At 36.2% G+C, this 24,832-nt stretch overlaps 2 protein-coding genes across 2 annotated transcripts in view; both read right to left on the reverse strand.

Moving 5' to 3' along the window:
• PYGO1 (pygopus family PHD finger 1) overlaps positions 1-3,283 on the reverse strand; it is a 32,348-nt gene extending 29,065 nt beyond the window's left edge. Inside the window, exon 1 of the mRNA XM_019665318.1 lies at positions 3,120-3,283. Within this exon, the coding sequence (XP_019520863.1) occupies positions 3,120-3,138 (19 nt within the window). The 5' untranslated portion in view covers positions 3,139-3,283. The remainder of the gene's footprint in view (positions 1-3,119) is intronic.
• An 8,067-nt stretch (positions 3,284-11,350) lies between these two features.
• PRTG (protogenin) overlaps positions 11,351-24,832 on the reverse strand; it is a 133,567-nt gene continuing 120,085 nt past the window's right edge. Inside the window, exons 17-20 of the mRNA XM_019665332.1 lie at positions 23,979-24,099; positions 22,510-22,675; positions 20,576-20,680; positions 11,351-20,087 (exon numbers count right to left, since the gene is read on the reverse strand). Of these exons, the coding sequence (XP_019520877.1) occupies positions 19,683-20,087; positions 20,576-20,680; positions 22,510-22,675; positions 23,979-24,099 (797 nt within the window). The 3' untranslated portion in view covers positions 11,351-19,682. The remainder of the gene's footprint in view (positions 20,088-20,575; positions 20,681-22,509; positions 22,676-23,978; positions 24,100-24,832) is intronic.

Genomic DNA, 24,832 nt, shown 5'->3' on the forward strand with positions numbered 1-24,832 from the left:
AGCGCGCGCCGAGGGGCCGCCCCGCCCAGCCCCGCGCGCCGCGCTCCCCGCCACCCGCGAGGCCCGAGGACGCCTGGCTCTGCGGCCGACGCGCCCCGGCGCTCGGCTTCTGCGAGGCAATGGCATCTCGGAACTTCGTCGGAGGCCACAGCAGGCATCTTGGCCTCGCAGCCAGGGATCTGAAAGACAAACGTACGATCCGAGAAAACTTTGTCAGCGGCAGCTGGAGAGTTCTCGGCGGGCATGTGGACACCCACATTCCCAGAGACTCCGTGTCCGTGGTCCTGGACACCTGTTGTGGAATGCCCCAACTTCAAGTTTTCACATCTCGACTCTTTAAGAAAGAGCGATGCGGAATTAATTCAAGAAAGGAAGAGGGGGTACAAGCGGCGAGACGGCTGGACCTCATTTAGACTTTAAATTTTAGGAGGACCCCCCCAGTGTGCTTGTACATTGGATTTGGTCACCGGTTCCACATCCATCATTTCGGCTGTGTGACCTGAGGCAACTTAGGTAACCTCTCTGAGTCTCAGATTTCTGATCTTCAGAAGGCAATGGAGCTACATCTCTGGGGTCTCTTCTAGCTCTAACATTCCCCGGCTTAACTTTTATGAAGCTGTTATCCCTGTTAGGTTTTCCAGCTACCTTACTAAAGAGACTCTGTAGGCGCAGACTCTAATCTTCAATCGGGTGAGCCACTGGGTTTATTTTGATGTCAGAATCACTGAAAAGCACTCATTAATCATACGAGGATTTAGAACTAACCACAAACAGGAGTCTCATCCTTCTGGACACCAGACCCATAGAACCCAGTCGACTTCACATACAGTGTCACAGAGAACAGATGTAAATATGAAGCCAATATATAGTCTAAACAGCTACATAAGCAGACAAACACCACAACAGCGGAATCGGCTTTATAAGACAGGATATGGCGTGGCCAGGGGACGAATGTTTTTTCTAATTAAGTTTGGAGAAAAAATCCTGACTGGAAGATTCAGACTAGGACAGGCTGGGGAAATTTTTCCTATGGGACTGTAAGAGGCACATCTAGAGAAGGCTTCCCCCCCCCTTTCCCCTTGCCACCCAACTAGAATATACGCGCTGTGCAGGCAGGAATTTTATCTAGTTCACTACTATATCTAGTCTGGTACCTAACAATGATTGGCAAGTGTTCAAAAAAATTTTGTTGAATGAATACATGAGTAAGTAGGCTGGGAGTGGCCCTTGGCAGACTGGATTGACAGGGTTTTGGTAAGTGGGATAAGCAAATGGTAAGTATGATAAAGCAAATTGGATCTTACACTCCACCTCACAGGATTGAGAGATGTGAAAGCACTTTGAAAATATCAATCAATATGGAAACGTGGAGTTTTTATTATATAAGCCTTAGTGCAAGGAGAGTCGTTGAGAAAACTCATTCTAAGAGATTTTGAATTCTTTCTTGTAATTCCCTAAAGTTAAAGACTCAGAAATAACATGCAAATCAAGAGAAACGAATTGGCCTCTTTATAGTGTTTCATGAAGAACAAAAAGACCATCTTACTTGGCTATGCGTTTTTCGATCAATTTGACTTCCAAATCCTGACTACTAACTTGTTGCGTATCAGAATTATAGGTAGAACATTCTAAAATTTCAGATTCCCAAGCCCCTTATGTCTCCAGTATGACAGAATTCATTAAAAAATATCCCTTCACCTTGCTGTTGTAGTCTTGATCTATGGGACTTCATTATGATATGAGTTCCAAGAGCTAATCTTTACTCCCACTCATACAGAGATGCAGGTAGATCTATTGTGAGTAGGCCTATCCCACTATTTAAAAATGCATGCTCAGTCAAGCATAAAAATCAGAAGGCACAGCTTAGGCTAGAGCAAGGCTCAGTAAACTTATTCTGTGGTGGGCCAGATAAATATTATAGGTTTTGGAGGCCATATGTTCTCTCACAACTACTCAAGTCTGCCACTGCAGTAGGAAAGCAACCATAGACAATATGTAAAGAAGTGGGTGTGGCTGTGTGCTAATAAAACTTTATTTATAAAAGCAGGTAGTGTGCTGAATTTGGCCCATAGGCTGAAATCAGCTGACCCCTAGCCGAGAATTTGGATCACATAAAGGGCATTGGAGCTCAGGGCATAGGCTCAGGCTGCAGATACAAATGAAGGAGACATTACGTAAGAATGGGTACACACCCAGGACCAATGAGAAATGACAGCCAAGAACAGAATCCAGGGAAACACTGCATTTTAAAGTGTGAACAGAGATAGAGGAGCCTATAAAGGAAATTGAGAAAGAATGAAAAATTTAAAAACAGGTGTGTTAGGGCAATCAAGAAAAGGGAAAGATGATCAACATTGTCACATGCTGTTGAAAGAAGTACTCATTTCCATCATCAGATATCCTTGGCCTGGAATCTGTTTAACATCCTTGCTTTCTTATATTCTGAAATACTTTATAGTCTTTGCTTTTAATACTTTACATCTCAAATTTTACCTTTCATATTGTGGAAGGTAGCATAGTGGACTTACTTAAGCACCAAGACTGGAATATAAATTGGATTAGATTAACATGTAAACATTTTTTCAGAAAAAATAAAATATTGCTGTAAGTTGTGTTTTAGTTTTAGTTTTAAACATTGAATATCATAGATTTGTTTTAAATTGAATAGAAATAAAAATCAAACCCAATTCTAGGTGTTTGGAAGTTTTGCAACATTGGTTTGAATCCTTTTCATGATCTAGTTGAAACTGTGATCAGCTTAGCAACCTCTATATATCAGTCAGCCACATCCAGCAGCCCCTTGTTGACAAATATAGATGGACTATCAAAAGCTCCAAGTTGAGGGAATCACAAGAGCAAACTTTGGGAGATGGTTGTATGAGTCAGGATTCAATCCAGAAGCAAAACCCACACAACTGAAACGGGGTAGGTAAATTTAACACAAAGAATTATTAACTACAGCAGGTGAGTGCAGTGGGGAGGGAATGGATAGTAAGAAGCAAAGAGAATGCTGAAGAATATGAGGAAAGCAAATATAAGGAGGAGCCACTAACTACCCTTAGAACCGAAATTGAGCGCCCAAAGTAGAGGCTCCTCCCTCTCCAGGTTGCAATCCTTACCTGATTGGAGGGTGCACATCTGTGCATTCTGAGGCTAGTGCCAGAGGAAGCTGCTGTCCCTGGCTCCTGCCTGCATCGCAGATTCCTGGCACTGAGTAAGTTGCCAGCACTGTAGGAGCTGGATGCAGAAGCCACGCGCACTGCAGGAGCCTACCAATAGGATCACCTGGAACAGGAAGAAAAGCCCTTTCTTCTGCAGTATCTCTTCAGCACCCTCTACTGACAAAGTATAATATCATGCCAGCTGGCAAAGGAAAACTTTTAAGGGTCCAACACCATTTTTGCAGAGCAGGCGTTAAAGGGTAAATTGGAGTTGAGAGGCAATACATTGATTATTGACACAATGACAGTGTGTACTTTAACTTAGCAAAACTCCCCAAGTGACCTCACAGCAATAGCTACTTTGGTTCTGGAATATGCTGTCATAAAATGGTGCCTTCTGATTTTTTGCTCTCTTGTCCTAAATGTATATTTATTTTCTAGGTTATGAAATGTAGGGCAAAGTTTGACTTCAAAATACCTTTTGAAATCATTTTCTTTAACCTCTCATATCCCATCCATCACCAGAATCCATACATTTTACCTCCTATGTATTTTTCAGATGTGTCCATTGTTCTCTATCACCACAGCCACCACCCAAGTCCAACCATGATAATTTATATCTTTTCTGGACTAATACAATAATCACCCAATAGTTTCCGCACATCCACCTTAGTCAAACTGCTCTTTAAAAATTTTATAGATTCACAGGAAGTTGCAAACACATGTATGGGGAAGTCCTGTGCATTCTTTCCCCAGCTTCCTTCAGTATTAGCATGGTGTGCAGCTATAGTACAATATCAAAACCAAGAAACTGACCTTGGTACAATCCGTAGAGCTTACTCAGGTTTTACCAGTTATACATGCACATGAGTGAATCTGCACCTCTATGTAATTATATCACACATGTAACCTTATGTAACCATGACCACAATCAAGATATCAAGATACTCAACTGTACAATCACCACAAGATTCCCTGGTAACAGGACTCCCTTGTGTTATCCCTTTATAGCCACACCCATCCACTTCCCTGATCCCTAACCCATCAGTGGCAGCCACTAATTTATTCTGTATCTTTATAATTATGTGATTTCATGAAGGTTACACAAATGAAATCATGCAGTATGTATTCTTTTGAGATATTTTGTCACACAATTTCCTTGAATTTCATCTAATTTATTGTGTGTGTGTCAATAACTACTTAGTAATATTCCATGGTGTGGATGGATGTACCATGACTTGTTAAACCATTCACCCACTGAAAGACTGACTACGTGGGTAGTTTCTACTTTTTGGCTATTATGAATAAAGCCATTATGAATATTCATGCACAAGTTCCTGGGTAAAAATAAGTCTTCATTTTTCTGGGATAAGTGCCCAAGAATGCAATTGCTAGGTCATATGGTAAATCCATTTTTAGTTTGAAAGGAATTGCCAAACTATTTTCCAGTGTGCAGAGTGCTCTTTTTAAAACACAAATCTCATCCTGTCATCACTTTACATAAAACTCTTCAATGGCTTTCCAATGCTATTATAATTAAGCCTAGGATTTCTTTTTTTAAACATAAGGCTATAAGGCTTATACAATATGATTTCCACTGATTTCTCCAACCTCTTCCTGTACCACTCCCTTGCTCTTTATGCTCACTGGCCTTTTAAGAATTTTGTCCAATATTCTCTTGCCAGAGGGTTTCACAAATGCTGTTTCCTCTTCCAGGAATGCTCTTCTCTCTACACCTAGTCCAATAAACTCAAACTTACCATTCATTCTTGACTCAAGTATTTATCTCCTCATTCTCCATCTAGTCTACCTCAGATTCTGCTTTTTCATATCCCTTTCCATCATCACTTCTCTCAGTTTGAAATTATGTATTTATTTCTGCAAATATCTGATTAAATTTCATCTTCACCTCTGGACTCTCAAATGCATGCGAGTAAGGGTTGTGTTGACTTTTGCTTATTACTGTCTAGAACAGCAGTTCTCAACCTTCCTAATGCCGCGACCCCTTAATACAGTTCCTCATGTTGTGGTGACCCCCAACCATAAAATTATTTTCGTTGCTACTCTATAACTGTAATTTTGCTACTGTTATGAATCGTAATGTAAATATCTTTTTGTTTTCCGATGGTCTTAGGCTACCCCTGTGAAAGGGTTGTTCAACCCTCAAAGGGGTCACGACCCACAGGTTCAGAACCGCTGGTCTAGAATATATCAAGTGCTCAATAAACATTGTTTGAATGAATTATATACTTGCAAAGAATTCAATGTCAAAGCCTTGACATTCTATAATTTTGTCTATCCATTATTTAAGATATATTTACTGTCAAGCTGGAAAAAAAAGATATATTAACTACTCATGTTCAAGATAGTCTGCTAAGCAATATAATCCTATAGCCAAAATGCAGACAAAATTCATGCAAAGTTTACATTAATACATTTTGAAATATATATTTTAGATTAAGACTTATTTTATAAATATTTCTAGTAGATACTATTATTGAAAAATAAAGAAAATTATTAATAGGGCATTTATAATTCTTTTAAAATATTAAAGAGGCTTGCAAGTCAAAAAAGGAACAAATGGTCTCCATAGCTCTCCATTTTGATCACTGTCATATGAACTTGACATACCCTTTGCAATCAATAACCGAAGACTTGAGTTTAACATAACCATAAAGGTCCATGGTGTCTTTCCTGATTAAAAATATTCAGGTTAAGTGAGATGCCCCAGTGAGGCACCTGTCTTTGATCTTTGATTGTAAAGACATTGTGAGTCACATACTTCTTATGTGACAGCTGGTAAAACCAATATGGCAAAGTATAATAATGTGAGATTTTTGCCTTGTTTTGCTCTGTTTCTTACAGCAATGGGAAAAGAGGCAGATTTTTTTCAGGATATAAATACTGCCAACATAGGCAGACTGCAACACTGTGATGCTTGAGAAATTTTTGAGAGCATGTGGGAATGAGCAAGATACGTGCATATTTGTGAATGAAACACAGCAGGGCAGGACTACCTAAAAAACATGACAAATCTTGGTGTTAAAACAACAAACTGTAAATATGGAACAATTGGTATTTTACTTTTAAAAGAGAAAATGTGACAATTTAAACCCTTTGGGTTTGTATGTGTGTTTGGAGGGCTAGAGCAGGAGAGGGAAGGCAAGATAATAACTTTGTGCAGTAACCTTCCTTTGAGTCCCATTATTTGTACACTCACATTTTTTTATGGAGATACAATTTACATATAAAATTCACCATTTTAATGTGTAAAATTCAGCGCATAGTATATTCATGCTTTAGTAAATTTTAGTATATTCAAAGTTGTGCAACAATCACCATTATCTAATTCTAGAACATTTTTATCACTTCAAAAAAAAACCAGTCACTTCTTATTGCCCCCCAACTGCACCCCTGCAACCTCCCCTGGCCATTAATAAACTACTTTCTGATCCTATGGATTTGTCCACTCTGGACATTTCATTTCATATAAATGGAATCATGCAATATATGCTCTTTTGTGACTGGTTTCTTTCACTTTGCATAATGTTTTCAAGGTTCATTTATGTTATATTTATATCAGTATTTCATTCCTTTTTATAGCTGAATAATAGTCCATTATATGAATATACCACATTTTGTTTATTCACTTATCTGTTGATGGTTTCTAAATTTTGGTTATTGTGAATAATGTTGCAAATGAACATTGCTGTACAAGTACCTGTTCAGTCCTTGTTTTCATTCTTTTTGTGTATATATGGTAATTATATGTTTAGCTTTTTGAGGAGCCCAAACTGTTTTCCACAGTGACTGGACCATTTTATGTTACCACTAGCAATATATGTTCCAATTTCTCAACATCTTTAACAATATTTGTTTTCCTTTTAAAATGTTTTTATTTTCAATATAGCCATCCTAGTAGATGTGAAGTTGTATCTTATTGTGGTTTTGATTTGCATTATGCCAACAACTAAGGATGTTGAGCATCTTTTCATGTGCTTGTTGGCCATTTGTATACTTCATTAGAGAAACGTCAATTCAACTCCTTTGCTGACTTTAAATTGGGTTGTTGGTCAAGAAGTGTTGCTGAGTTATAGAAGTTCTTTATACATTTTGGATATTAATCCATTATCAGACATATGATTTGCAAATATCTTTCCCATTTCATAGGTTGTCGTCTCAATTTCTTGATAATGTCTTTTGATGAATGTAAGTTTTTAATTTTGTTGAGCTCGTTTATGGGATTTTTTTTTTTACTTTTGTTGTTTGTGCTTTTAATGTCATATCTAAGAATCCATTGTTACATCTAAGGTCATGAAGATTTACACCCATGCTGCCTTCTAAGAGTTATGGTTTTGGTTTTTATATTTAGGTCATTGATCCATTTTGAGTTAATTTTTGTATATGGTGTGAAGTAGGAGCCTGACTTCATTCTTTTGCTTGTGGGAATCCAGTTGCCTCAGCATCATTTATTGAAAAAACTGTTCTTTGCCCCATTGGATGGACTTTACATCCTTGTCAAAAATCAATTGCCCATGGATATATTAATTTATTACTGGACTTTCAATTCTCTTCCATTGGTCTATACATCATTACCACACAGTTTTGATTACTGTAACTTTGTATTAAGTTTTGAAATTGGGACATGTGACTCCTCTGACTTGCAGGATTGTTTTGGTCATTTGCAACTCCACATGAATTTGAGGATTGGTTTTCCCATTTCTGTAAAAAAAATTTTGATAGGGATTGCATTGAATTTGTAGATCATTTTGGGTAGTATTCAACACCCATGAACATGGGATATGTTTCCACTTATTTAGATGTATAATTTCTTTTAGCAATGCTTTATAGTCTCCAATGTACAAGTCTTTCACGTCTTTGGTTAAATTTATGCTTAGGTATTTTATTTTAGATGCTATTGTAAATAGGATTGCTTTATTAACTTCCATTTCAGATTGTTCATTGCAAGTGGATAGAAATGCAACTGAGTTTTGTGGGTTGATCTTGTACCATACAATTTTGCTGAATTCTGGGGTCATTTTAAGTGGCAACAACATACAAAATTTTCTTTTTCTATCCAATCTTTAAAGTGGCAGTAATTTATTATTATTTTTAATTAAAGATATACTTCCTATCACATTACTATTCTTTTTCTCAGGATTGTTTTTGAATTTTATTCTGTCTCCTTCCCTGCCTTCCATTAAATTGATCATGTTTTTTTCATTTCCTTCACCTAAATGAGAAGATTTAGAAATTAAATATTCTATTTCGATTATTTTAGCATAAAGGTATTTATATTTATATTACTTTTAACATAAAGTTATTTAATAAAAGAATGGTAGAATATTTTACTCTGCTCATTTTTCTTCCAGTCTTACAGCTCACTGTTGTCTGGTGTCTTAATTCTACCTTATTTTTACATAAAATTAGTTAATAGTATTTTTTTACACATTTAGTGCTGATTTAGATTTACCATTTCTCTATGTCTTTGCTCATCATGTTTTCTTTAAACAGCTTTATTGAGATATGATATACAATATACCTATTTTAAGTGTACTATTCAATTATTTTTAATATATTCACAGTTTTGCAACCATCATCACAATTGATTTTAGAACATTTTCATCACTCCTGGAACAAACCTTCAAACCCACTAGCCCTCATTTCCTGTTTCCTGCCAACTTCCAGTCCTATGCAACCACTAATCTACTTTCTGTCTCTATAGATTTGCCTATTCTGAACATTTCATGTAAATATTAAACAATATGTTGAGGTTTTTTTTGACTGGGTTCTTTCATTTAGCTTTTTTTTTTTAAATAAGATTTTATTGGGGAATTGGGGAAGGGGAACAGCCAAGTTGTTGTCCTTCAATCTTAGTTGTGGAGGGCGCAGCAAGCTCAGCTCCAAGTCCAGTTGCCATCCGGCTGCCCGTCGGCAGCTCGCGGTCGCTCAGCTCAAGGTACCATGTTCAATCTTAGTTGTGGGTGGGTGTAGCCCACCATCCCATGTGGAAGTTGAACCGGAAACCTTGTTGCTAAGAGTGCACACTCTAACCACTGAGCAATCCGGCCATCTGTTGGCAGCTCAGGGCAGCTCAGCTCAACGTGCTGTGTTCAATCTTAGTTGTGGGTGGGTGTAGCCCACCATCCCATGCGAGAGTCAAACCAGAAACCTTTTTGTTAGGAGCACGTGCTCTCACCAGCTCAGCCATCCTGCCACCTGTTGGCAGTTCAGCTCGAGCGCAGCTCACTGGCCCATGTGGGAATCAAACCAATGACCCTGTTGCTCAGAACTCGCGCTCTTAAACAACTGAGCATCAGGCCGGACCCATTTAGCATGTTTTTAAAAGTCATCCTTATTGTAGCAATGTCAGTACTTCATTCCTTTTTATTGCTGAATAATATTCCATTGAGTTGGTATGCTACATTTCTTATATCCATTCATCAGCTGGGTTGTCTCCACTTTTTGGCTGTTATGAACATGCTGCTAAGGATACTTTTGTACGAATTTTTGTGTGAACATATGTTTTCATTTTTCTTAGGTATATACATAGAAGTGAGACGCTGGGTCAAGTGGTAATTCTATATTAAACTTTTTGAGGAACTACTTAACTATGTTCCACAGTGGCTGCACCATTTTATTGGGTTGTTGGAAAAGTCATGACATATTTTTTCTATGATTTTGTTGCAAAAATGTGTCATGACTTTTCCGACAACCCAATACATTCATACTAGCAACATATAAGAGTTCTAATTTCTCCACATCCTTGCCAACATTTGTCATTATCTGTCTTTCTTATTATAGGCATCCTAGCAGATATAGAGCGGTAGCTCATTGTCTATTTGACTTGTATTTTTTGCTCATCATTGCTTGTTGCTTCTCCTGTCTTCCTTGTGGATTTTATCTCCTTCCTAAAGTACATCCTCTATTGTTCATTTAGCAAGGGTGTATGAGTGGTAAATTCTCTCATTCTTTATACAAAATTATGTTTATTTAACCCTACTATTTAAATGATAGTTTCTCTGTGTATAGAACCCCATATTGTAGTTATTTCCCTTTGTGATGTTTTAAAGATATTATCCCACCATCTTCTTGTTTCTTTTATTGTCACGGGGAAATCTTACTGCAATCTATATAGTCTTTTTTTCCCCTCTAAATGTCTTTAAAGTCTTTGCTTTGTCTTTAATGTTCTGCAGATTCACTGAAATGTCTTAGTGTGTGGATTTATTTGTATATTTCTAGATTGAGGTTTGTGTTTCCAGACCCTGAAGATTTCATAAATTATTTAGTCATTTGCTCTTTGAATATTGCTTATCCTTTATTCTCTTTAGTCTTTCATTTTAGAATGGCTGTCAGATGTATTTTGAATCTTCTCTGTTTACCTTTATCTATATTTTCTATCTACTTATTTTTCTGTGCCAAATTATCCTGAATAATTTCCTCATATCTATCTTTCAGTTTTAGAATACTTTTTTGGTGTATCTACTATGTGATTTGACAGATTTTTAAAAATTCAATTACTGTATTTTGTTATTTCTGGAAATTTTATTCATTTCTTTTCCTAATATACTCATTCTTTTAGAAAATATATAATTTTGTTTCTCTTATATTTCAAGTCTTTCTTTTATATTCTCTACAGTCAGCACAATGTCTTTCAAGAAGTTACTATTCTATTTTTCAGTTCCTCTTTCATTCCCCAATTGGGAGTTTAAAAAAGAAAATAAGCATTCAGTTATCTTAAAAAGTTTGTTTGAGTCACATTTTGTGTTATTTCTAAATTTTTTGGTGGGAGTGTTTTCAATATTCTCTTAACCACTTTTAATAATAATATTAAAACCCAAAAATTCCTACTTGAAATAGAACTGTGTCTATCTAGATAAACCCATAGCTCTTATACTACCTAGTATTTAGTTCCTGAGGTAAGCAACCATCTACTGGAGTGGGAAAACTGTTTTTTTCCTTACTATTTAGTGAATTCCAGATGAAAACAATGCTTACATACCTTAAACAGACTCTATTCTTACTGCTTGCAGTAGACTCTATAATAATCATCCCATCCCAGGATATGAAAGCCATCATTCCATACAATGCAAGTTTTCATTCTCCATTCCCCAAAAGAAAACTGAAGAGTAAAAGAAAACATAGGTTTTTCTTTTTTAACTAAGGAAATTTTTATTTAAACTGTGCAATCAATCAGTATTTAGACAGCAGTTTCATAAACATTTTGGCATTTAAACTTTTATTCATTTTTGGCATGACCTGTAGGATAGTATAGAAACTACCCTGAGGAGGGGGAAAATACTAGGCAATATTTACTATGATGCTAGAAAAAGAAAACAAACCCACATTATTAAACAAAATATGTTTTAAGAAGACATTAAAAAGGTACATTCAAAATCAAGGCAAACATTAGCTTTCTTCAAGCAATGGAGTTCACAGAGCTGATCCCCTGAGTCAAGTATAAAATTAAAATAGCTCAGCTCTAGAGTCCATTAGCAAGTCTGCAAATGCTGCCCTTACAAGAACATGGTATATAGAGTGAAAGGATCCAGAACACCCATAATATGAAATTATATAACTGGCACCCACACTTTCATTTAATTCACATCTTTGAAAAAAAAATTTTTTAAATCACACATACATAGACATGAAATTCTGTCCAATAACAGCAACAAACAGACAAACTTAATATATATCCTCTACTCTACTGATAGGCTAAGGCAATGCGTATATGTTCAGGCTTTGCAAATTCCTGTAACAGGCTCAAGTTGCTAATCATCGGTAATCATTTTCACTTGCAAACAAAACAGATCTACGGATTGTAATAAAAAGAAGAATGTTTTAGGGAAAAATTTTAAATACTTTTATTGTTTTTAAAGACAATTCTGTAGAAAAATAAAGTTCTGTAGCATAAAATTTTAAAGATAAATTTTGTAAGTTAGGACTGTGTCTAATGCCGTGAACTACTTCCAAGATATAAACTTCAGTAAATTTGCTAAGGTGTTCAGAATCTCATGGATTATACTAAGAGTGATATTGGAAGGTGCAAGAAAAAGTTAGGGAAAGTATTTCTTTGCTCTAAAAACAGATGATAATCATATAATTCTTCCCATAAGTCTTAAAGGTAGATTTGAGTAAAGCAGAATAGGTGCCAGTAGGTGTTTCCCTTTATAAGATTTATTCCAAGTAGTTTAAAGAAATGTTAAAACGCTCCATAATCTTGAAAAATTAGATGTTAGACAAGAATCCTAAAAATGCACATTCTCCTCACCCATCTACCCCTCTGGGGATATTTGACTCTCTCCTTAAATCTTTAAAAACCAAGGTATTTTTTTAAAATGAAAGATTTAATTTGGTGTAAAAAGATTTCCTGTTTTAGTACTTTCAAAAGTACTGTAAATTCCTGTTTCCTGTTATAGATTTCCCTACATTACAGATGAGTGTTTAAATCCCATTCTATATCTTTTACCAACCACTTTCTTCTGTTAGTTTTTTTGGTGCACATACAGGAAATGCAAACATTTTTCATTTTAACATGAGCAAAATGTAATTGGAAAGGCTGACCTATAAAGAAAAGAAATCAGTTATGTTTCACAGCCTCATAGAAATTACTTTCGGATATAATTATTTTCACTTGAATTTTCTTTTTAAGTTTTCAAGAAACTATTGCTTCCTTCTGCACAACAAATTATTTCATTTCATGGATAGAGAGGCACACAAATAGACTGAGAGCTTTCCTACCAAACAAGATTCAAATGGTCAAGGACTAGAATTTAAGTGCTCCCAATGATTCAACTTACACTTGTTCTACTATACGATTCTCCCTCAACTTCGCTCCCTCCTAAATTAGTGTGAATAATTAGGTTGCATTCATATTAAAACAGTTGACTCTTCAGATCTAGCAAGGAAGAATGGCTGGTTATACACGTGGCTTTTTCCAGTTAATAAATTCCTATTTGGATACAGTGACTACAGAAAAATTAGAAAAGATACAATTCAATTCTGAACACGTAGTCTAATAAGGAAATGCTTGAATAGATAATGACTCCAGAAACCATGGCTACCTTATTTCTCATGCAACTTTATGCATAAGCATCAGTTTTCAGGAGTAATTTTGGCTAAGAGTAATTGAAGGTTTTAAAGGAGGAAAGGAGGTTAGGAGATGACAAGGGTGAGTCACAGCTCAGTCTCCTCAATCCCTCCTGTGAATAAATAGCTGTAACTAAGACCGACTTCTTTCTGTTGGTTGGCTATTACTATGTGGACGGGTTGTGTTGATATAGTGGAAGGCACTATGAGCCTGGGTAATTAAATATCAATTCGTAGTGGAGAAAATGCATTATAGTAGAAATCCTATAAACTTGGGAGTTGGACCAACTTGGGTTTGTATCTTGGCTAAGCCACTTACTGACTGATCTTTGCCAAGTTAGACATTTTTAAGCCTCAATTTCCTGATCTCTAAAACGGGGATAATGTTTGCTTTGCAGAATGTAGCAGTTTAGATGGAGGGAGCCTGTGCTGGGCATGTCGCATGTGCTCAGTAAACGGCATTATCCCTTCCTAGAAACTACTGTCAACACGACCAGGCCAGCATTCTTATCCTTACTCAGAATACCATCACAGTCTCTAACTGATGATGGAGATAGCTTTATCTCTTTAGTTGAAGAAATGCTAAAATTAGGGTAGAATTAGAAGCTATTCTTCAAAACTGAAAGACTTAACTTGAAATGATCCAGGAATTAGAACAAACTAGAGCTGTGGAAACTGAAGTTTTCCAGGAAAAGAGACAATTGGAATCAAAGAAGAAGCATGACAAAAAAGATAAAATTTCCCAGTTGTTGTTCATGCTGATAAGGTAAGTAAGTAGAGGCTCTTGCTGAAATTGATGGGAAACTGAGGGGTTATCAAACTGAACACCAAAGAGTCAGTGGCTAATTAAGCTGAAAAAATAAACCTAATTTAAAAAGCAGAAAGGATGCTTGTTGCAAATATGCTTTTAAAAGAAAATGAAGAATGAACATGAACATGGTCCTGTTCATCTACTCTGAGTCCCTATGAAAGTCCCAAAAAAAGAGAAAAGGATTCAGTTCAACTATAACAAGAACAGTTTTCAAAAATTTCTCATGAAATTCCATAAAGTTAGAGCCAAACATTTAGGAAACTTCCTGTGAAACACATAGACCTGAGGTGTTACTTTACAAAGCACATATTCTAAAAGCTTAAAGATGAATTGTTTTTGCAAGTGATTTAGAGAGAAAGTTCAATGTAAACATTTAATAGGCTATAAGTGAAAGTCTTCAGAGTTTTGAAATTCTGAGGAAGCCCAAGGGGGGACATATCTTCAGATTTCTGATCTCTGTAATGCTATGGACATTTCACGGGGATCCGAATTCTACAGAAATAATGTACCTGTGGTAGGGAAAACAATGGCCACCTACAGAAGTCCCTGCTCCAATCCCTGGACTCTGAATATGTTACCACACATGGCAAAAGGGACTTGGCAGATGTGATGAAATTAAGGATTCTGATGTTTCTGTGCGAAGGGTGAAAAGGATAACTACTGCAATGTTCTGTACACCTGGAACTAACAATAAAAAATAAATAAATTTTAAAAAAAGGGTTCTGAGATGGCAAAATTATCCTGGATTATCCAGGTAGGGTCAATCTAATCATACGAGTCCATAAAATTGAAGACCCTTTCCTGGTTGGGGTCAGAAAAGAGATATGATAATGGAAGCAAGGTCTGAGAGATGCTACATTGTCAGCTTTGAGAATGGAGGGAGGGGACCATAGCCTCTAAAAGCCAGAAAAGACAAAGGATACTTTTTTTTTTTTTGTCCCAGTGAGACCTGTGTCAGACTGCAGACCTACAGAACTGGAAGATAATACATTTGTGTTGTTTTAAGGCCACTAAGTTTGCGGTAATTTGTGGCAGCAATAATAAGAAAATAATACAGTATCTGGTAAAAATACAAGACTGTCATGTTAATATTACAAAGGCTTGAAAAGGGAAACTGCCTGAGAAGATTAAAGCCTGGAAATATACACATTGCATTAGCCTGCGATCGTATATCCTGAGCATACATCAATTTAACACAGAATTCTATATATACGTTCTTCTAAACATCAATAAAATTCACAGACAACTGGCTGTGTATGGTGATCTCCAGAACCCTCCACTCTGTGCTCAGAGCCCACAAAAATTATTTTGATTATGAATTAAACCAAAGCAATTTGACCAGAGACGCATGTGGCAGACTATCAGAAACAAAGTCTACAAAATACATGTGTAGACTTAGAGAGATCATGGCTCTTTCAGTATAGTTGGAACTTTTTTTTTTTACATTCAGTATTCAAATTTTACATTCAATGAAATATAAACGTGTATGTAAATCACTACAGCCACTGCTGAGATGGAGCTACATCTGGATATTCTTGCATTAAAAACAAAAACAACTTTCAATTCCATTTGTGTGACACTCGGGATTGTTTCCAAAGGTGTCTTCATATGGACTAGAACAATGATCCTGAGTCATCAACATAAGCAAGATTCTAGCAGAAGTCCTTAACAATGCCAAGACAAACCAATGCAAATCACTGCCATTGTTCCCAATGTTGGCACCGCTTTTGTTTGAAGCAAAGGCAAACAAAAGGCATTTCACTGAGGATCTAATTTCCCTATTGTGCCAAAGCTGATGTTTTAAAGCCACTTAGTGGATAAAGCTGTATCCTTACTTTTAGGCTAATCAACACATAAAACTTCAGATTTCAAAAAAAAAGATTTTTCTTTTACTCAAGGTTCCACTCAAGTTTGAAATGCCAGGCTCCCTTGATGTATTGAAAATATTTCACCTTATGGACAACTTGAAAGAGCACATCTGTCAGAGCATAGCCCACTCAGACAGTGATGTGATTTGTGTGTCTGTTCTGTCCTCTGCTCTCCAGAGATGAGAACATCCCTACTATTAGGGGACAGCCTCAAGCCTTCGGAGTTAGCCAGGTAATGTTTTAAGCACGAGGAGGACTGCACGGGCTAGCTCAGGAATTGCCATAATGCTCTGCAATGGAAAAGCCTGCTGATACTTCTGTTGACATCTCACATTCAAGGTGCTTAGGAAAAGTATCACATCATTTGGCAAAAACACCCTGTTGCTGAATCAGCAGAGTTAATGGAAAATCCCTATGTATGCTATTTGTATACAGACTGGGCTCTGGAGAAACATGTTTGTTTGACATAAAAACTAGAAACGACAGCTTAATGTACAACTAAATTTGCCTATATGCGGAGGTAACCTTAAATATCTTTGGTTTTTTAAATTTTTTATTTGCTGATTAAAAAGTACTTGAATAAAAACACTGATAAATACCAATATAATTGTATTGCTTTTAATTACGTAAACTTAGCCCTTTGATATCTTTTGCTACTACAGCTAGATTCCCTATCAGCCTCTAAATAAATTTATTTCAAATCTGCTCATCTTTACTTACTTACAGGCTAATCTATATATTTTAATGGTCTTTGGTATGAAAATATTGATGAGCAGTATCTTGTAATATTTGGCATAAAAATGACATGCGTGTATCAGTACTTACAGCAAATAAGTCTTTGGAAAAGAAAATAGTTACCATTTGCATATTAGCCCCTTTGGAGTGAAAATACCATGAAGTAACACCACTATGCGAGATAAGAGAGAGCCTTCACATTTTAGTTACTATTTCATACTTAAGGCTTCAAAGAAGCTTAGCTTTGGCCAAGTAAACAAGTCTTTGTAGTACACTAAATATCTTATTCAATGAGACCAAAATATTTAATCTTTGGTGAAAAGATTTTTTTTTTCTCTCCAACAAGTAGTTTCAACAATTTAAAAATACTTTAATACTGTATAGTTGAAGATTTCCTTGCTGAAGAAAAAAAAATTACACTTGAAATTCTTTGGAACTCTCTGTTGGGAAAGAACTTATTTTAAATGCTCTGGTAACCATAAGGTAGTTAAAATTACTAGTCTATTTAACTACAACAATCAATACAAACCCTATTATTTTGGGTTAGTAACTACTTGTATAAGCTTCATTACCTATAGATGTTTCTAGTCAATTCAATCTGAGGGGAAATTATAGTCAAATTTTCACTTTCTACCGAAAATTCTTTGGTAACAGGATTATTATGAAAAAAAAAATCTGTATAGGAACAAAGTGAAAAGATGAAAAAGTAAAAAAATGTACTGGTAAATAATTAGCAAATAGTTATAGCCTAAAGATCTACAATACCTACGGGCCTATTTATCAAAAACCAAACAAAAAAATACGTTCCTCAAAGACTTCAGATCATCTTTCTAGGCTTTTAAAATTATTCACATGCACACAGTCCTAGACACATCTTTGATAACCACGATGGATGATGTTTCAGCTTTAGGTTTTGTTTGTCTTTTAATAAAAGTTTAAAAAAATAAAATGAACTCGTTGTACTCAATTTTAGATTCTGATAAAAGTAGGCCCCACATACTTCTACTTACGAACCCCCCAAAAAAACAAAAAACAAAGAAATGCCATACCCTGTCAATTTGCCCATGCTTCCATGAGGCAGCTCAAAAGTAACAAAATGTTCCCTGAGTACAGGAAAAAAAAAAAAATAACACTAGAATAACTTTAAAAGGAGGTAGTATAAAACAGGAGCGATACAGGCAGGAGCAGCATTTTCCTTTTTTCTTGCCTCAGATTGTTCACCTAAAGCTCTGCTTTTTCTTTCCATTTCATTGTGAAGCACATACGTCCGTAACTAAATGGGGACTTTGAATTCAGTTCAGAAGTGGCTGCTGGCCCTTAATGTTGGTCTGCTTCTGAACACATCCAGTTTGGCACAAAAGTACAGATTAAAAAAACAATAAAAAATGTTGTATCATCAGATATTGGGATAGGAGATGCTACAAGTGGGACTATTATCAGTAATGTTCTTTTGGTTTTAGAACACCATTTAACACAATCCCCCTCTCTAGAAACCAAAGGTTTCGAGAGGAAGCCCATTTAGATTCCTTTTAAAGTGAATTTCCAGATAATTCCAAAAGTCATTTCCAGATAATTTGAAAAAATACTTTTAAAAGGAGATGAGGTCCCCTCTCTACACTTTTAATTCTTTATCCTCTCCCGCTGCTGGGCACCTAGTAGGTAACTGTCTCATGACTGAGAAGGCCTATTCTACGTGGCTGAGTAAACAGTTTGCTGATTTCAAACCAGCAAGAGGATTAACTCACTCCTGGAGTTAGCATTCCTCTTTCACAGCATTGACCCTGAAGGAAGGTTAAATAGAGGACCAAATTCTCTTAAGAATTCAAGAAAATACAAGCAAGGTGGTAGAGCTCTGAATACTTATCCCTAAACAAAACCTGCAGGATAACAAACCAAAACCCTTTGATAAGATACTGTACATCAAAATAGTCACTGATAAAATCCAAGACACTCTTAAGGCAACTTTCTGTATTCTTCTCCTGAACTTCATGAATATTAAAAAGATATAAGGCAAAGAATTTCATAATATATAATGGAAGGCACTGTTACCATGATAATCTCACGTTCATTTTACTGTCTATGGTTGCATTTATCTTCATTCTTAATATTTTATGAAATTTCTTTACCCCTTTAAGCCAAGCTGGGATTGAAAAACAAAACAAAACAAAACAACCCTATCCTGTTCTCCTTAAAGATCTGTCTTCTGCATGGAGTTTTGCAACTAATTCCGAAAATGTTGAAGATGCTTTGCACACTAGACAGTGCAGCCTTTGGCCAACTGTCAGGCAAGTGGGAAGGTAGAAAAGGCACAGCTCGAGGCAGGCTGAGGTTTGGGATACAGCAGATAAAGCACTCAGACTCGGATGCCCAAAACATAAAGGCCCTTGAAGCAATAGTACTTTCTATATGCTACCAAACAGTTCTATTCTCAAGAGATACACTTTTTTTTGTCTTGGTCATTCACTAAAATCAGCAGTCCCACTTTTTCTCTATGGTTTAACCGTCCTCACAGCCAGAGGTATTAAATTATACAAACCATGCAGATGTCACTGATTTCTTTTTTTTTAAATCAGAGCTTCAGATAAACATTCTTACTCACCTACCTATATGACTCCTTTGATCACACACATTACACATACAGCAATGAAAACAAAATGCTACTAGGAAGTATCATTGGTTATGTAGCTGAGATAAACTATCACAACAAACGAGGTAACAAAGTTGTCTTCTGAGTTTGCCAAGTGGCAAACTGAGGTAGATAGTTAGCAAAGGGGCTTTCAGCAGTCCTCCCTTTGCTCCAGTGATATATTTTTATAATCCAGTCAAACATCTTGACTGTCTTTTCACATTGCTGACAATGAAACATTCAATATACGTGAGTTTAAAAATAAAAAAGAAAACACATTCAAAAAAAGCTGAAATACCCAATAAGACATTAAGATGTTCACAAAAGGCTTTGGCTCCCTGTTCATTGTCCTTCGAACAGAATTAAACATGAGAATACCTGAATGTGGCTGTCTACATTGGGAAATCATTTTTATCAAAGCGTACTATGGCAGATGGCGGCCGCAGAACTGAAGAGGAAGTTTGCTCAGCCTCTGATGGCACTGCAGGATCTTCACACTTGCCCATCGAGGGATCCCCACCTGAATCGCTACCAGTAAAGGAATCAGAGGTCATGGGTGTGGTACTTATAACTGAGGACAGGTGTATCTCATCATTGGACTCATGGGAGAACCTTCCAGAATCCCCCGTCTCGTGGCTGCCTTCACTATTTGCCGAATGCTCAGTATCAGCTGCAACACCAAAGGGTCTTGGGAAGCTGGTTGTCTGACCAGGAGAACTGGGGGAGTCTTCATCACTAATTAACACAGTCGTGCCGGGCTGGTAAAAGCAGACCGACTGAGTAAATCTTCTTTGAGGCTAGGCAAAAATACATAAAACTCCATCAGTGATGATAGAATGCTCCTGAAAAACAATAGATCTGGTTTTATGTATTCTATACATTCTGTGATAGCAAACTGTTCAAGTCCATGGGTGAAGAAAGGTCATCATCATGAAGGGATTGTCTAGGTAAGTGGTTCTCCACCAAGGACTGGGAGCACATCAGAATTACTGGGTAAGTCAAGTGTCCAAGGTTTCCTCCATGATTCTGATGCACGCTCTACACCACCCCTTTCTCCACTGCCCTCCACTCCCCACTGAAAACCACAGCTCTAATTACTATTCCAATTGTCATTTCAGTGATCACTCCCCGTGGCTCTCTATAGAGTCATGCCCCAAATTAATAAAATAAGATCCAGAAAGACATGAAAATTAAAATGAAGCATTCATTTACACCTTCCTCTCTTTTTAATTACCATTTCATATACTGTGGGATGCCAAAGATTTTTCTCATTTAGGTGGATTACCTGCTCAACTTTTATCTTCTTAGAATCTTGGAAAAAACACCATTTTTTCTTAGAGTTGTTTTTAATTATAGGACCGTAGCTATTAATTATCAGGTCAGTTCCTCCCTGGAGAAAGAAAAGGAGGAAAAGGTAAACATTATAGATTTCAGTTTGTCACAAGTAGTACACAAAACTTTTTAATGTTCAAAGAGAAAAAAACAGTCATAGGCATTACTGTGTCTTCTTTTACAAAAGCAGCATATAACAAATTCAGGGGAGTTGTTGGTGATCAAAAGTTATAATAGGTTTATCTTTAAGAGAGATATATATGCTAAAGTATTTGGGGTGAAGTCTCTATGATTCCAAAACTTATTTTCCCATGGTACAGCAACCAAAACTATAGAGATATAGAAGTATGAAAATATACAATTATTTGTGCATTCATTACATTATTCTCTTAATGTTTCCATATGTTTGAAAATTTTAAAAGCAGTTGAGAAGGGAAAAAATGGGCCCATATATGCTCAACAATATGGCAATAAATGGGGGATCAACTCTTAGGCTAACCCAAGAGGCTGGTGAGATTTGTCCTCCAAACTGGCTTCCTGGCTTCATGTCAGGACTCCACTTGGATCTGCCTTTCTCTTGGAGTTCTCCTTCTTTTTCTCCATGTTTTCTTCCCCACTCCGCTTCTCCACAATCCTTTCTCATGTCTAGTCCCAACTTAGTCATAATGGAACTACAGTGTATTTTACTACTTTCTATGCTTATTTAAAAGGTTTAAGTTCTAATGTTCTAGATTAATTTGAAATAAGTTGAATGGTTTACATTTATTATCAGCAAATAAAAGCTGAATTAAGTTACAAACAAAAAAGACAACAGGCATATCAAAAATCAATTCATTATTTCCTCATAATATAGATAGTATATATACATACCACTGTACTATGACATAAGTACACTGCATTTGTTAAATACAACTGTATAAAATTTAATACCAAAATTGAACAAATTTGTTATATTTTTATTATTCTAAATTCTAGGGAAGGCTTAGGGAAAAGAAATTTATAGCAGAGTTTGACAAAATTTTTTCTGTAAAGGGCCAGATAGTAAATATTTTAGGCTTTGCAGGCTACATACGGTCTCTGTCACATTTTCTCCATCTTTTTTTTTTTTTCCCAAACTACCCTTTAAAAATATAAAAAACATTCTTAGTTCAAGGGATGACCATAGAAAAACAGGCCATGGGCTGGCCTGGGCTTGGCTGTAGTTTACTGACGCCTGATTTATACCACATTGGTTATGAGAGCTATTATAATAATGCACACTCTCTAATGTTGTGAGTAAAAATAATTTTCAGTTGGTGTTCATAACGCTTATCACACTGTGCTATTATTACATATAGTGGAAAGGACATGAAGTAACATCCCCCAATGACATTCTTAACTATAGCTAACTTCCTCTGGCCATAACGGGGAGGATCTGGAGACATCTATTGAGATGCTCCATATTTTTAAACATGACGTTCATACCTGGAATGATGTGATGGGCAACGCAGAAAAATCAGTCAAAGTAAGTGCAAAGTGGATTAATAAAAAATGAACCACTCAGTAAAAACAGGGTGATTCATTTTATCATAAATATAGATTAATGACCCTGGTGTCTTTATTTAAGACAGTTTAGCTCCATATAATCCCATCTAATTGAATGTATACTACATTCTCTTCTTTTCCTATATCTCTTTCGTCTTTTATTCTTCCGTATGTTATCTATCTTCTTGTCCCAAATATTTTATGTAAGGAAGGATCTGAGTGAAATGGTTTCACATTTCCTTAAGTAGAATACGGATGTAATACAGTCAACATATAATTTTTTGGTAAGTAAATTTGACACATAAAACGAAGATGGATGGAGGGAGGGATTATGCAGCAAATCCATCTCACAGCTCGGAGTACCTTTGCATCAATAAAGCTGTTGGGCATCATCATTGGCATTAAGGTGTCTTCGTTTTCTACAGCCCCTTCCAGGTTCTTTCCTACTTCATTTCCACTGGCTAGGGAGGCACTGGTACGAGATAACGGTTGAGTTTCATTCTGTGCCGTCTTGGAAGCAGATGATTTTCTGAAATAGTGCAAGAAAAATAAATCTAATTTTACTGAAGATCCAGATAAAATGTACCAAATTTGGCCTATAAATCACAACTCTGCACACAATGGATTTCTTTAATACTTGCTTCTCAAATATCTTTAGAACCTGAGGATTAGATTTTAACTCTACCTCACTGCTGAAAACATTTATGATTTGAGGAAGCTTCTTTATTTCTTTTTTCCCCAATATCTGCTTATCTATAGTTACTTTTTACAAACCCTTAATAAGAACCTTAATGTTTATAAAGTACTATTTTTATTAATTTTATTTGTAATTTATGCATGAATTATAATTTTTAATTTACATGTTCTCCTTCAGGTCTGTAGATTATCACACTGGTATCACAATTCACTTGTCAATTAACAATGGCAAATTTATAGCAGCACTTCTGCAAGATTTAGGCATTACTACCACACTATGCCTCAAGATTTTATTAAAAATTCTTAAAGTGGGGAATTTGGACAATAAAACTAAGCCAGTTCCATATATAAAAAGGTGTTAGAACTAACTTTTCAGTAACATGATATGTTTTCCAAGTATGTTTCTACACACAAATACCATAAAGAGTGAACTCTGAACAACCTAAGCTAATGGAGGGAGTCTAGAGATGTGCATTACCTAAAAATGACATGTATTTGACTTTGCTTTTTTCTTTTAATTTAATAAAGAACCTTAAGAAAATAAATTAAAGCAAAAGCCAAAATACATAAAAGGTTAGAAACAGACAAGTTCGTTGAATGCTGAGAATTTAGCTGATGTCAAACTACAGACGAAATTGCCTGACAGAGTTTATGGGGAATCAATCCTTAGTTATTCCACTTGTTTTAAGCCATGTCCTGAGAATCCCAACCATATGTCCTGTGGTGGTGTGGGTGGAGCTCTCAGTGACTCAGGCATTTCAGGCTACTGAAATATGAAAATATTCCAGACAGTAAGGAATCCTCTCCATCAGTAGATACAACAGATTAAGCATGTCACTTTTTTTTAACTGAAGGATATACTTTGTGTTTCTCAAAATACTAAGGAAATGAAAGAAACTAGGTCCTCATTTAGTAAACTTTTATCAGCACAGTAAATTTTTCACATGGCAAAAAAATAATTTCTTTCCAAAGTGGGTACAGCCCTCTAGCTGTAAGAACTCAAGTAATAATGCATTTATTTGAAAGTGGAAAATCCCAGTTACTCTAAAAGGCACTTGGCTTCAATTTGTTTCTTGTGGTTACTGTAATTTAAATGTTTTTTAACCACCTCAACATCTCCAGCAATGGAAACACACCTGGCTTTACTCCGGTATATCAAGATAAGAACACAGATGAGGATACAGGTCAAGGCTATGCCAACGCCTACAGCAATGCCGGTCATTGATTTTTGGTCCAGATGGTAATAGCCTGAATAAACTAGAAGGGGAAAAACATTTACTCAGAATCAATTTAAAAAAAAATCAATGGTTCCATTTATCATAATTCTTGGCCAGATATTTGCTTTTCTATCATTTTCCTTCCTCTCAGAGGAAAACTTTTGATAGTATCGGTCTGAGCAGAAAAGACACATATTACACTTTCATCAGTGATCTCAAAGATCAGTTTGTCTTCCCATCATGAAGATTCTAAATATGAGTTCCAGGTATATTATTATATCAAATGTGAACATCAGTTCATAATTTATAATGCTAAAAGGCACCAGGCACAGCTGTTTCTCGATGGACCAAAAATTAGCTTTCATGTCATGTCACCTCAAAAGCAGAGATGTATTAGATTAGTTTCCCATTTATGTATTTGCATTTAAACAGCAGTGCTTCTCACACTCTGATGTGCATATGATTCACTAGGCAATATGTTAAAATGCAGATTCTGATTCACGAGGTCTGAAGTGGGGGCCATGATTCTGTGTGTTTTACAAGCTCTTGGGCGATACTCGATACTTGCTTGTGCTGCTGGTCCCTAGACACCTTCAGTAGCAAGGTATTTGAGATGCGAATGTGAGTTGTGCTCTCTGTTTCCCCTGCTGATAATGGTAGCTACTCTGGCTACCCACTTCCTGTACTTAAATCTGACTGCCCTGTCCTTTTTTTTCTCTTCCTCTTTCCCTGTGTGTGTGTGTCCTTCTCATTCTGTCTCTCTCGCTTTCTCT

The sequence above is a fragment of the Hipposideros armiger genome, unplaced genomic scaffold (genome assembly GCF_001890085.2).
Source record: "Hipposideros armiger isolate ML-2016 unplaced genomic scaffold, ASM189008v1 scaffold_12, whole genome shotgun sequence".
NCBI lineage: Eukaryota > Metazoa > Chordata > Mammalia > Chiroptera > Hipposideridae > Hipposideros > Hipposideros armiger.